The sequence below is a fragment of the Corvus moneduloides genome, chromosome 3 (assembly GCF_009650955.1).
Source record: "Corvus moneduloides isolate bCorMon1 chromosome 3, bCorMon1.pri, whole genome shotgun sequence".
Lineage (NCBI taxonomy): Eukaryota > Metazoa > Chordata > Aves > Passeriformes > Corvidae > Corvus > Corvus moneduloides.
Window position 1 is genome coordinate 116,799,069 of NC_045478.1, and position 13,075 is coordinate 116,812,143.

The 13,075-nt window shown below is 43.5% G+C and overlaps 1 protein-coding gene across 2 annotated transcripts in view; it reads right to left on the minus strand.

Moving 5' to 3' along the window:
* SNAP25 (synaptosome associated protein 25) overlaps nt 1–13,075 on the minus strand; it is a 62,258-nt gene that overhangs the window by 26,984 nt on the left and 22,199 nt on the right. For both annotated transcript variants that reach the window (XM_032103690.1, XM_032103691.1), the window contains exons 2-3: nt 2,012–2,146; nt 1,333–1,374 (exon numbers count right to left, since the gene is read on the minus strand). In XM_032103690.1, coding sequence (XP_031959581.1) covers nt 1,333–1,374; nt 2,012–2,083 — 114 coding nt within the window. In that variant the 5' untranslated portion in view covers nt 2,084–2,146. The remainder of the gene's footprint in view (nt 1–1,332; nt 1,375–2,011; nt 2,147–13,075) is intronic.

Consider the following 13,075-nt stretch of genomic DNA (forward strand, 5'->3'; position numbering starts at 1 on the left):
TCCCACTCATCATCTGCCTTGTCTATTTAGATCCCAGGCATTTTGGGGCAGCAGGCTCTCCTGCCTTGTGTTGTGGGGGTACTCATATGAGACTCTCTTCCATGTTGTTGAACTGATTTCAGCGGGAGCTGCATCCAGCACAGAGTTGACATAAAGTGGTAGTTAGAAATGGTGTGTCCAGGGAACTGAGCAGCAAAAACGGACAGATTGCTCGTGAGACAAGAGCATTTTACGGCTGCAAGGGGCCCCAATCTGAAGTGTTTGTGGAGGAAAAGTGATGCTGACTATGCTCAATGACCTGTCTGTCTGTCTGTACATGGAAATTTAATTTTTTCTCCACTGGACTCCATTGATCTTCACAGTGGTGATTGATTTCGAGGCCATAAAGCCTACGGCTGGGGTTGTGCTTGTTCCTGAACACGGGACCTGATGTAATTTTCTTCCCATTGTCTCTGCTGGAGACTCCTCTGGTTGTCAGGAGTACTGGGACTGTCAGTGCTGATGACCCTGATTAAAAATGTCACCAGCTCCAGCACCAGGGCTCACATGGTGTCTGAAAATAATGCATCCTGTCAGGTGGCAGCAAAGTTTTCTGCCACCTGATGGCTGAACACTCAAAACTAAACTGAGTTGAGATTTTCCAAATTTTAAACCCCTTTATTGTGAAGAGGGTGAAATACAGCCTGATTCAATTGGTTTTTTCCCTCCAGGCAGGTATTAGCTGTGAGGACCAAGCCAGCAACCCCTTCCTTAGCACTGTGGAAATCAGAGTGCTTCCTTTTCCAAAGCAGTCAATCTAGGACATCTCATGAGCCTTGAAATCCTGATAAATATTTCAGAGATACATAAAGAAATGGCATTTACATGCTGTGCTGACCAATGTTCTATAAATAACTGCAAGTGTTTATGGAGAGGGAAGTATTTAAAGCAGACTGGGAAAATGGATCGAGGGCCCTTCTCACCTTCCCCTCTTGCACTGTTATGCCAAGGACATGAGAGTGGTGCCGACACGAGGCACCCAGAGCTCTGCAGCAAACTCAGCCACTTGTCCCTGACTCCAGGTCACCTTCAGAGGCCGTTTCCTTCATTTATCTCCAGAATCCTGTCTCGGTGAATCCTCAGGTATGGGCAAACCAGTGCCTTGGCTGCACTTGGCATCCAGGGAACAGTGTCTTGCATGGTCCTACTGAGGGGTAGGGATGAGCAGGGACGGTGGCACATAAAGCTGTGGCAAGGCCCTACCAATATGAGTTTTAAAAAAAACATTTCCACTGTCACACTCTCCATCACTTTTGCTCACAATGGAAGTGCAAATAAAATGCAAGTCCTTACCTCTTCAACAAGCTGTAGCATTCGACGGGTGCTCTCAAGGGACTGAAAAAAACCAGGAGAAAACACTGAGATTTGGCAAGTTACGCTTTCCAAGGCTAACATGTAGGCTCATACTGACAGGACGTTTTTCCTGCACTCTTTCCCTCCCCTCCAAATCTGGCCATCAGCAGGGCACTGGTGATCTCTCCATCTCTATGGATGGCTAATGCAGCAGTTCCCAGCACACCTCGAGGCAGCTGCAGTCTCCAGGGCTTGTGCCCCCCTTGCTCACACACTGCGGTGGTGCTGCTCGGAACAGCAGGCGTTCCACTTTAAAAATAAAGCCTGTGGTTTTCAGCTAAGACTCTTCAGAGACCTAATTGGTGACTTCTAACAGTTAATAGGTTTGACAAATCGAAGGAATCCTCAGAAAATATTAAATTGTTGCCTTTTGCTCTGACGCCAGTCAAATTGATGCACAGTCTAATACCTAAACCAAACTCACAATCAATAAATGCCCTAATCTAGACTAAACATGACATTAAATTTTAGCCCAGCTCATTTCATTTCCAATTCTGCTTTCAGTGTAAAGCTGACAGAAAAGAGCTCTAGAAATCCTTTGCCGGATCATCTCCTATTTCTGGCTGTGTGTTTCACACCAACCCCAGCCCCGAGTTCCCAGTTTAGCTACTGGTCTCACTTCATCAGCGAGCTGGTCGGCACGCCGCTGCATTTCTTCCAACTCATTGCGCATATCCGCGTCTTCCGCCATTTTAGCTGTGGGGGTGTTTGGGGATGCCGCAGATCAGGATTTGTACTCAGCTGCTTTGTGAGCCTGAAAGACAGTGAAAAGGAAGAGAAACAGAGTGGTTAGGAGCCGTGCTTAAAGGTTAGTCCCACAAAAGTGCCTTTATTACATCAGTGTCCTCACCCAAACTCTCATTCTGGATAGTAATTCCTATGTAGTAGAGAGCAAATCCTTCCTTTTTTCTTAACCTTTCAAATGCAATTCATATGGAAGCTGGACACTCAGGAGATGTTATTTGCTGCCAGAAAAAATCTTGGAACCCATTCATTCTTCTCTAGAATTAAAAGGCTTAATGTGAAGCAGGTCAAGGTCAAGCCTATGCCACTCAAGTCCTATGTTTCAGCTGCCTTGCTTGGAGGGCTGGATGCTCAGCTAACACATCTGCAATTAAATTAAAGACTATGAAACTTTGAGGATTTTTATCAGCTAATGACTTGTCCACCATGATATAGTTCAGACTATGAAATGATATTTACAGCTAGACCGGGAGAAGTCTGCCTGGGAGAATCCTTCATTTTGGGGGAAGCGACGATAGGACCTACTGGTATTTTCAACTTCTCCACAAAGTGGGTCAGATCCTGCTCTTGGTTATTCCTCTTGATACAGAATGACACCCCTGTGCTCGTCCTAACCTGAGGTCAGGATGCAGTCCATTAATGCTCATTTGGGTAGGGTTTCTTTCTTGTTACAAATTCAAGCTAGCTCTGATTGCTGAGCATGACTTGATTAAGAAAGGCGGGCCCTCCTACCATCTGTCAGGTCTTTATAACAACAACACTGGCTTATTTCTTTGCTTGATTCAAGCACGGCACATTGCAAATTACTGCTCACTGAATGTTAGATTTGTTCATTGCAGGAAAACCTAATTGCAGGTGCAGAGCAGGTGGGGAAGTTGTGGGGGACTGCAAGTAAACAGCCATAAAGCAGATGCCATCATGCTCAATTACAGAAAGAGGACAAAAGCAGACCCTTTCGGCAAAGCTGCTCTGAGAAGGCAGGATCCCGGGGGCTGTTTTCTGTCCTGTCTTTGCGGTATGTGCAGCCTTTATGAAACAAAATAATTCAGGGCAGAGCTTGGCTCTAAAATTTTAGCAATAACAACTCTGTTTAAATGGAAGTTACTATATATTGGAGATTAAACCATTCCTCACTTTGATGGTGCTCTCCATCAGGACATCAGGAGTTTGGGCTGAGCAGGTACATCTGGGTGGCAGTGACATTTCCTGGATCACACCCCGTTTGCTTAGAAAGGTGTAAGGAAAGCAGGCAGCTCCTTGCATTTCCTCTGCAGCTTCAGCAACAGATTTGCTGCTTTTCTTATCTAAGAGGGAATATGTGACCTTCATGCCTTCACATTAGCTGTGCCCTCACTCACGGTTGCTTTTCCTCCTTGAAGCTACAGCAGGAAAAAATCCATCTCGAAGAGTCAGCCCTGCAGCTACTGGCATGGCATTCTACTTTCATCACTGAGCACATCGCCACATCCTTGTCAGAGGGAGGCTGACATTTTGTGATGGGTCACACCATGTGTAGGAGCCCAAATGTCTGCTGGAGAAGGAGGCCACCTGGTCCTGCCAGCTGCGTGGTCACAGCAGTGTGAAGGACCAAGCTTAGGCAACTTGTCTGCAGCCCCAGCTGATGCAAAGGCAGAGCTTAATTTCATGGCTAATACTCAGGCTGATATTGGACACTTCAAGGATGCTCACAAACAGCAGGAAACAAGCTTTACCAAAAAATGGTGCACTTGGATATTTAAGAGGAAAAGATAAACTGGGAACTGGTCTCTTCCTGAAGGGCATGTGAAAATGTGGGGATACTCTCAAGGCCACCCCAGCCTTCCCACCCTGCTGCTGTGCTGGTGTGTGTGCCCTTTATATCACATCATGCAGCGCCAGGAAGACACTTCTCCTGGCCAGCAAATGGAGCATGCTCAGGTAGGATAAAAAGAAGATATTTTAGCAAAGAACCATGCTCCAAACTCCTGTCCCACTTGGCACAGGCTGTCTCTAGCACTGGTCACTGCTTCACAAATTGTGGGGTTTTCCCAGACTGAGGCACAACCCAGCACTGAAATATTTCTGGCATAGCCTCTGTACCAGAACACCAAGATTAAGCCTGTGGACCTAGTTTTGGATCATCTAGTTAAAATATTCTCCTCTACCTGGACCCCTTGCTACACTTGCACTGGCAGAATAGCAGCACTGAGCTTTAGCAAAAATCAGGATAATTTGTTTAGGACTTTGAGACTGATCTAATTGGTAAATACATATAGATGTTGAGGAGTAGGAAAGTGGTTCTGTGCTGTGTCTGTGTGGTAGCATCTCACTGGCTGTGAAGTGGGAGGTGATGCATCAGTGAGAGGGTGGGATGCTAACAGGGAATTTGGTTCATTCTCTAAGCTTATCCAGTGTGAGCTGAATAATTACAGACCTGTAAGTGAGTGGAGGTGACATGAGGGCTTCTACTGACAAGAGCAATTTATGTATTCACTGTTGGTCAGTCTCTGCAGATACAAAAAAAAACTACACAGAAAATTCTGTTCTCAGGTTGATTCCAGCACGACTTTTGATGTTTTCCTTATTAATTTTTTTGATCATGAGCCAGCAGTGCTAATGGGCGGTGCAAAAACAAGAAACAATGTGGAGAAACTTTCACAGAAGCACAGAATGGTTTGGGTTGGAAGGTTCCTTAAAGATCATCTCATTCCAGCCCCCTGACATGGACAGGGACACCTTTCACTAGACCAGGTTGCTCAGACTTCCATCCAACCAGACCTTGAACACTTCCAGGTATGGGGCATCCACAGCTTCTCTTGACAACCTGGTCCAGTGACTCACCATCCTCACAGTTGATAATTTCTTCCTAACGTTTAATCTAAACCTACTCTCTGTCAGTTTGAAGCCATTGTCCCTTGTCCTGTCACTCCATGCTCTTGTGGGGCTTTTTTTAGTCACCCTTCTTGGTTTGTTAGAACCATCAGTTGGCATCTTAGTGACAGACGTGCCTTATTTTGCATCAAGCTAAAAAAAGGGTCAGAGCTCGTAACTGGAGAGATGTTGTGCAGCAAGTGATTGAACTTGACAGGTTTATTGAGATTGTTTGGTATTTGTAAAGCACTTAGAATGTATTGAGAAATAGCAAAAAGCGTTCTTCCAGACAAGTCGTTTTACATCAAGTTTTAGTCATAAACAGAAGTGTCCCGCAGCTATGCTGATTCAACTTTATTTAATAGAAAACCGTGCCCAAGAATCAATAAAGGTTACTGATTTGCACACAATATGATAAACTACATACATTTTGTAGATGGCAGGGAATGAGTTTAATTTTTTTTCAGATTTTGCAATTTATAATGTGGAATCGGACAGATTAGAGATAGGATTTTCCTTGAAAAGTCCTGTTTAGGCTGAAATGCCATTCCACTGTCATGAATTTCCAACAACAAACCCTGTTATCAATAAAAATCCTGTAGAGAGAAGAATTATGTTTTAAAGGGAATTATTGCTCTAAAGTACAAATTAATGGTTCTCCCTCTGTGCTGTTTCTTAGGAACACCTATAGTTCTCCTGAAGTTTAAAAACATGGAAAATGAATTATTTCAGGAATGGTCAAGGAAAGTTAAACCATGATGAATTTTATCTTACTGATACTAGACAGACTTTCAAAAGCATAGGTCTGGCTTAGGCCCACTGAAACCCGCTCTTGTTTTAGTAGAACAGAAACAGGCCTAAGATAGTATTGAGGACTTGGCATAACAAATTCCTTGCAGAATTTATATTTTTGGTACTAGTTGGTATTTTGCATTCTGTTCTCATTCAAGTTAATTTGAATCAAATATCAAAATTCTATGATTGCCTTAGGAACCTCTAATATAACTACAATAAACTCTCCAAAGTGTACTCTGTGCTTTTAACTTAAACTACATTTTATTTTATCTACAGTCCCTGCAGAGATGACAGATCAGAAAACCAAAGTAGGGATGTAATATGTTATGCTCTTTAGATCTGAAACTTTGATAAAAAAAAAGAAAAGGTTGCTACAGAAGTTACAGGCACTGCATTCACTCAATTTGTGTTTATACTTGCAGTAATTGCCTATACAAATTCAACCTCAAAATTTCACGAGGATCTTGGTTTTCCCATTTCGGAAAAGGGAAAGGAAATCCTGTGGGTTCACACACAAATATCCACGGTGCTCTTTGAAAAGAAAAAAAAAGGCCAAACATGGCTACAAAATACTGTGTATAGCATGTTCCAGGCTGTGCTCTGTCTCCTACACAATGCAAGTAACTCCAGGCTCTTGGGTGGTTTACATCAAATTCCCTGCAGATGGTCTCCTACCTTATGCCAGTGCTTGTACAGAAGCACAACAGACTGAATGTTAGAGAGAAGTACAAAGAGAGACTGGCTAATGGAAAGACATTTCCTATTATTCTTCGAATTCTGCATCTGCTATTTCAGTAGTGCTAAGATGCAATGAAGAATCCTATAGCAAGTACATTATATAATCCGTATGGAGTTATACTGAAGGGTCAGGGAGACCTGTGTCTATCCCCAGAAGAAGAGAGATACAGCAAGTGACCTTTGAAAGCAAATATTTGCTTCACAGTAATATAAACACTTCAATGCAATAAATACAGGAAAATGAAAATGCTGCAATTTACTGGGGAGAAGGCAACGCAGCAATATAACATTCTTTTTTAAGCACTCTCCCTGTTATTAAAGGACACATCTACTCTTCCCATGGATATTTGTAGCCAGAAGACGACTGCATTGGCATATTTTACTAAAAAAGTCAGAGTCGATCCATCCCACTCTTTGTGCCTCTTTCTTGTAGGACTGAAAGCGTTACCATGGTGGCGTTGTGTTCGTAGAGCCACGGAAAACCCAAGGAGAGACACTTTGAATCAAGTGTCTCAGGATGGATGTTGGGCGGGCCATTTAAAGGTGGAATTTGGGTTGCTGCTATTGCCTGGCTGTTGGTAGAAGAAGCACTGTCAAAGAGGGAGATGAAACGCAGCTACAGATGAAGGGGGTCATCCTTGCTCCCCGGTGTCGGCCCTCATTTGGCTTCCCGTGTGCCATCCCAGGGGTGTTCAGCCTCTATGGGGTCAGGCACAAGGCAGCTCTGGGGCTCTGTAGGATCCTCCTGTCACAGGACACATTCTTTATCCTGTTGGACCTCCTCAACAGTGACCACTGCCCAGTGGGGAGCTCTCTACAGCTCACCTGTCCAGCACATTGGCTGTGTCATTCACCGCCTTCACAAGCCTTCTGAGAGGGGCTCCTGGTGGCTGGATTATAGGAAACGCACTGGCATTAACCCCAAAGCTCAGTCTAGACCAGGAACTGCCTGCTAACACCAGCAGGGAATGAAATTACATGGAAAGTGTGAACGTGCTGCAAAAGGATGCTTAGAAACCATTACCTGTGTGTGTGCTACTGACACCACAGGCTCCCTCTGAAACTGTGTTGAGGATGGAGCGTTGGAAGGCAGATCCCAACAGAAAGCCAGGAAAGTCATGTGTGTGCTGCCCACAGTTGGTGTGACAGGCAACAGCTGGTGAGACATTTTAGGGAGTTGGGAACATAGTTTTTATAGATTGTGGGCTCTCAGCAACAGCCCTCACAAGCTCCAACTTTTATGACTTCTGTCATCTCCATCTTCTTTGACCCAGAGCTTACCACAATTAATACTGTCTATAATTAAACATGCCCTGCTTTTGCTCTTACTGTGTTTTAACTGATCTGAAAGCACTTGGAGAAGAACTCAGATAATTCTGTAATGAAAAATCCTATTTCAACATTTTACACTGTAGCATAAAATGCAACAATGAAAAATTAGTCAGGATTGTTATTTATATTTAAATTCTAAATAGATTTGAAATAAAGTCTTGAGGAAAGTCTGCCTTTTGCCTCAATTCTTCAGCACATCCTATTGCATGGATCTAATTTATTCACAAGATTTTCAGCAAAGTTCTCATTCCTTTGGAAACACCTTTGTAACGTTTGTGTTACAGATTAAGCCAGAAAGCTGGAGCTGTGCTTCTGTAAGGTCTGTCAGCCTTAACCCATGGCACAGACACCTCAGTTCTTTCCTGCTGCTGTCCCACAGCATTTTGCTGCAAACCTTCGGGCTCACTTCCACAGCCCAGACTGACAGAGTGCAGTGATAATAACCAATTTCACTTCATTCTTGCTTGATACTCAGTAAAGAGTAATGGCTACTGGTGAGGGCTTTTCAGGGAGTGACTTTGGAAAAGACAGGTGCTGAGATGTTGCAAATCTGAATTCAGGAGAAGCCAGTAATTCCAAGTTTATTCCTGTCTTCTTGCATCGCCTTAGGCAACTTATTTTACTCTCAGGGCTTGCTTGCCTTGCCTGAAGACAGGTCTCTAGAGCTGTGTGAGGTGCTACAGGTGTTTGATTTCCTGCTGCTGGCTCTATCCATCAGCACCGTGCAGGTGTCTTGGATACCCTCTGATGGGACTGCTTGTCCATGTTTAACAGCTGAATCTGTTTCCCCTCTACACAACACAGATAAAATCCATCTCTTCCTTCCTATCTTGCCCTTGTTTTGTCCTACTTCAATTGCAGGTGTTTCAGGGCATGGACCGGCACCTTGCCTGGGGTCCAGGACAGCTGGGACTTTGGGATAAGTGCTGGTGAGCATGGTGTCATATTCTCCCACTGCACCTCTGCCACCCCACCCCGATACAAGGCAAGTCACTGTTGTCCTGTCAGCTGTCAGACAACACGGCTGCTCCATGAGGCTCCTCCAACACACGCTTGTTGCTTCACCAGGCTCCCACACCGAAAAAAATGAAAGCACAGACCAGCCATTTTGTAACAATATCACCTCAGAGTAATAAAAACTTGACTTTCTATCCATTTTACTGCTAAAAGAAAATAAACCTCTCAATGTGTTATCTCTTTGCAGTCATTTTTACACCTATGTACCCACACGGTTTTCCTTCTTTTTTTTTTTTTTTTACTTTCCCACAGAAACAGAAAAACATTCAAGGCAAAAATGTTTGCTCTGTTCATCCGGGAGAGTGACCAGCCAGAGAGGTGGAGGGTGAAGAAAGAAACCTTCTTAGGGGAGTGGGCACCACATCTGGTGGCAGCACAGAGCACAGACCTGGACAGAATAGGCTGCTGTGAGTGAAATTCCCTGTTATTGCAGCTCCCTGTCTCATGCAGCTTCATTTATAATTTAACAAGCTATGTCCTATGATTCACTAAGTTTATTGTATTTCCACTAGTTCTGAGTCCAGACCCTCACTTCTCCAGTACCAAAAAAACATTTTACTTTTAGCACTAATTGATTCCCAGCTAGGAAACAGCAGCTTGTTCCTGTGCTGGTGTTGTCCTGTGGCTTAAATAGCTTATCTTCTTCCCTGCTCTCTCCTTTTCTCTCTCTGAGGTACAGAAACAGGACTTGTAACCTTTCCCAGCATTTCTTATGACGTGAAAGATGGGCTCTGTTAGTCCCTTCCGGGTAGACAGACTGTTTGTCATCCTGCCAGCTCTTGGTTATGCCAGTTCCATTTGAATTAGTCTTCTCTGGAAAAGGGTGGCTGGCCTTTCACACGGTATTTTAAATGAGGGTATGGGCTTTGCTCAAAGGGCTTAGTGCTTCCCCATCCTTCCAGGATATACCTGCTCCAAAATATCCTACAACCTGACTTGCCATTTGCATAGCTGGATCTAGATGGCTCAGAACAAGAAATCCAGGTATTAGTAGAGGGGATTAAAGAAAACGTCTTGACTTGTGACAAAGCTGTTTGCATTCTCAGGCCAGAATCTTGGAGAAAAACTAAAGGCATCTGCCTAGCTGGAGGATGAGATCTCTGACTGTGTCATGATTGCCAGTAGAACTCAAACCCTAAATCTGTTCAGGTCTTCAAAATATTGACTGGCCATCACTGCAGCAAAAATGAGCAGTCAGCCTCTCTTCAATTTCATTCCAACCTGGGTTTCTTTACACTGTTCCTAAGCCACTAAATCTGATTAATGGTCAATTTTAGAAGCTAGTGGTGAAAGTCACGCCCCATTTCAAGTTGGAGGAAGTGTCGCCACTGCCATTAGTGGGGTCAGAATTGCAGGTAGAGCTACAAGCCAGCGGCGACGGTGCTGGGAGAGGCCAGCAGTGTGTGGAAGGCCAGGTGTGAGTGTGGAAACACCAAACAGGAGTGTGTGGCATCTTAAATACTTTTCTGCCAGATTTTCCTGGGGCTCTGCATTGCTCCCTTCTGTTTCTCTGAGATGGAATAGAAATGTAAAATGGAATTATTGCAAAACATTTATTGAGGGATTCAAGAGACAGCAAGGAATAAGAAAACTGCATGGCTAGTTTTCCTGGGGCATTCCCACCAGGCTCCATGAGGCCTGCTGCATTTGCTGTTCCTAGGTTTGTAGAAAGAAGCTGTTCCCTCTGCACAGTCTTCTCAAGAGTGCCAGAGCTCCTGGTCCAGCCCCCACTCCATATACGCATCCAAACCTCTTCCAGATCTCCTGGTTTAAGTTAATCATCACCCCTCAGCATTCCAAACCATAATGATCCATGGGTGAAGAGTCTCCTTCTGTACCTTCACAAACCAAGAGGAGCAGCCCCAGTGGCAACAGAGAAATGGAGCTGAGCTTCTGCAAGAGAGCATTAAATGAGTAGTTGTTCAAAAGGCCTCGCTCCACATTGCCTCAGCCTTTCCTACGTCTTCTCTGCCTTTGCAAAGTCAGCGCAAAAGGTCAGAAGAGTTCCACGCTCTTCTATTACACACTGATCAAATCAATGGCAGCAAACGCAAACCAGTAGAGATCATCCTCGAATTTCTTAAAATGATCCAAGAAGGCAGACTGACAACTGAAGAAAGACATTTTTAGGCTAAATGCATGATGAAAAGGAAACCCACAAATTGGAGAAAGATTTTTTTAGGCTAAATGGATGATAGAAAGGAAACTCGCAAACTGGAGAAAGATATTTTTTTTTAGGCTAAATAGATGATGAAAAGGAAACCCACAAACTGCAAAAAGGTATTTTTAGGCTAAATGGATGATAGAAAGGAAACCCACGAGTATTACAGTAAGAAAAGGGAGCATATTTGCATTGGCCTGTCACAAAGTAGAGCTCATTTCTGCTGCAGTTTTTGGAACTCTGCAAGTCAGGAGGAAATTTTGTTGTAACTTTGTTTAATTTGAAAGTGATTTTTTTAAAAGTTAATTGAACAGAACCAGTAAAATAGATGTGAAATTCTTCATTTGTATGTTAAAAATTGGTGCTATCCCACCTTCACTAGTCCTTCTAGGACTGGATGAGACAAGCTGTGAGTTTAAGCAGCACTTTTACAAGCTTAGTGTGGAATTGCTGGTGATTTTGATAGACGGCAAAAATATGGAAAAGCATTTTGTGGTGAAAGAACAATAATTCTGTATTTTAGTGTAAAAGATTGGCAGTGACACAGTTAACCCCATCAGCAACAGTGTTGTCAAAGCTTTGACTTCTAAGTGATAGATGGGAATAAGGTGTTCCCCTGACGTTTTGTTTGTTATGGGCTGTCAGCACACTCAGCTGACATTTCACTTCTTTCTGCATGGTTTGCATTTGCAAGATTTCTCTGCAGCCCAGGACTCACACCTACCCCTGCCCCTGAGCTGTGTACCACCAGGAAGGACCTTCCACAGAAATGAAAGAAATTTAATTAATGCAGCACTTGCTAAATATAAACCTTTTAATAGGCGAGTAAAATACACTGCAATCGTGAGGGCATCAGGAATGTAAATAGACAACATTTCCCCTCTTGACATGTATTTGTGGTAAACAAAGCTATTCATTATGTTTATAATACTCATCCTTTCCTTTCATTTCTGCCTGGTGGTAAAAGCATTTCAAGCAGCGGGCTGATATATTTTTAGCAGAAATCTTCTTTAACTAAGTCGTCAGAGTCAAATCAGCAGCTGACAAAATATAAGCATTATGAAACTGGGCTGATGATGTTATTTGTAGAATTGGTTTTTTAACTGAAGGACGATTTTTTTCCAGCTACGAGGGAAAGCAAAAGGAGATATTTAAGAAATTATCTCACTGTCTTGTTTATCATTGATTGTCCATGTTCTGTGTGCCCAGCTGCCTGTTCATTGTATCATACAGCATCTGAAGCAGGTAGCAAGGAAGGGAATTTGCCAGCTTGGGTTTTTTCCTGTGTGCATGCAGCCATCTGTGGTGAGGGCACTGTCACGTCAAGATGCAACACCATCAGTGAAATAGCAAAGGCACAAGAGGTTATAGGCCTGAGTCAAAGCCCACCACCTCAAGGAACTGCTATCTAAAATGAGTCTTCCTTCACCTCCCCACAATGGCCAGTGGGTTTTCTGTAAGGCAAAGGAGCTTTTCAAAAGAACAAGCAAAACAAAAAGAAAAAGGTTGACTTTTCTGAGGGTGCTCTGGGTGACCCCCGAGGATGTCTTGTGCCTTGCCACACTCTTGGTTCAGGGCTCACTTTCTGCCACTTCCTACCCCTGGCTCCTCTCTCCTCTCCTTTGTGCTGTAGTCTCCACTGGGAACTTAAACTGTGGAAGCAGGATTTAAAGCTGAAGAAGAGTTCATGAACTTTGAAAAGCTTACTTCCTTTCAAGAAAAAAAGAAATAGCTACAGCCATGTTATAAAAAGAAAGGACCCTACTTAGGTTTTAAGTCCCCTCCTTCTCTGTTTATACACAGGTGACACACAGATAGACGTGTGAGTATATAAAATGCAGTAGGCACAATTTAAGGACACAGCAGAGTATCTTTTTTAAATGCAGTTTATGTAACGAAAAGGGCTGGGAACCCAATTCTAAACCACTAAACCTTTTACAAGTTTAAATTTTATTATTTCAAGGCTCTTTCGTAGAGCCACAATAACAAAAAATCCTGCTGCTATCAAACAGCTCATCTCCCTGAACGGAAGCTGGACCCTTGACC